Source organism: Camelina sativa, chromosome 9 (genome assembly GCF_000633955.1).
Source record: "Camelina sativa cultivar DH55 chromosome 9, Cs, whole genome shotgun sequence".
NCBI classification, from domain to species: Eukaryota; Viridiplantae; Streptophyta; class Magnoliopsida; order Brassicales; family Brassicaceae; genus Camelina; species Camelina sativa.
Window position 1 is genome coordinate 6,339,617 of NC_025693.1, and position 1,035 is coordinate 6,340,651.

Below are 1,035 nucleotides of genomic sequence, written 5' to 3' on the forward strand. Positions count from 1 at the left end.
GTTGAAGGTTTACTTTTTGTAAACCAAAGCGACGCTTCGTCTATTATATATACTTTTTGTCTCACGATAACTCCTTAATCATCTCTCAGATTCGAAAAATCAAACTTTTGTCTCCTAAATCATCTCCCAGATTCGAAAAATCTATTTACCTTCTTCCTTCAATCCGTCAGAAAGGGCCCGTCGTTCTCCTTCAAGCCATATAAGGACTAATCTGAAATATCTGAACAGGGATCTTTCGCCAAACGTCACAGCAGGTAAACACATACATCTTCAGATTAGATTTGTTTTACTGTTAAGGATAAAAGAGATTGAGTGTTTGCCTTTTTTTAGTAACTGTTGATGACGACATTTTTCGTTGGGAGGCCACTCTAATCGGACCGGTGAACACCCCTTATGTAGGGGGAATGTTTAAACTTAGGCTTAGTTTTCCACCTGATTACCCAAGAAGTCCCCCCAATGTATCTATTTTTGATTATACTCCTTCTTATTTTAGCAAGCCTGTTTATTAGGACTCCTTTTTTTGCAGCAACTCAATAGTTTTTTAAATAAAATTTCTTGATAATGCAGGTTGTTTTCATCACAAAAATTTACCACCCAAATGTATCAGATAGTGGAGGCATTTACCTAAAAGTTTTGAGGACCGACTGTTGGATCCCCATGCCGATTGTTAAGCTTTTCAAGGGATTAGTGGAGAAGTTGATTGAACCAGAGGTGAATGATGAGGAACAGACCATTGAATATCTTGTCAACCTCTACAAATCTGATAGGAGAAGGTTTGAAGCCATGGCTAGAGAGATGACTAATCAATATGCTGGGAGAGAAATCTGAAATATGAACTTAAATAGTTCATATCTATTTTTAAGAACTCTTGAATAATTTATCTTGTTTTTGTTCTTTTTAATAAAATATTTCAGTCTCTGCTCTTGTAAACTCCTTTTTAAAAAATATTTTATTCAGAGTTTACTGTTTTAAAATATTAGAAACAACTTGTAAAGCTTTTAAAAAAGCAAACCAAATTGATATATATCATTATAA

At 34.3% G+C, this 1,035-nt stretch overlaps 1 protein-coding gene across 1 annotated transcript; it reads left to right on the forward strand.

Annotated features, from left to right (window-relative positions):
- On the forward strand, positions 405 to 828 carry LOC104715060 (ubiquitin-conjugating enzyme E2-16 kDa-like). Its single transcript, XM_010432513.1, has 2 exons — positions 405 to 458; positions 568 to 828. The coding sequence occupies exons 1-2, from the start codon at positions 405 to 407 to the stop codon at positions 826 to 828; spliced, it is 315 nt and encodes a 104-aa protein (XP_010430815.1).

Coding starts and splice junctions, on each gene's coding strand:
- LOC104715060 (XM_010432513.1), top strand. CDS start 405: ATGTTTAAACTTAGGCTTAGTTTTCCACCTGATTACCCAAGAAGTCCC. Junction 459..567: donor ACCCAAGAAGTCCCCCCAAT/GTATCTATTTTT, acceptor TTGATAATGCAG/GTTGTTTTCATCACAAAAAT.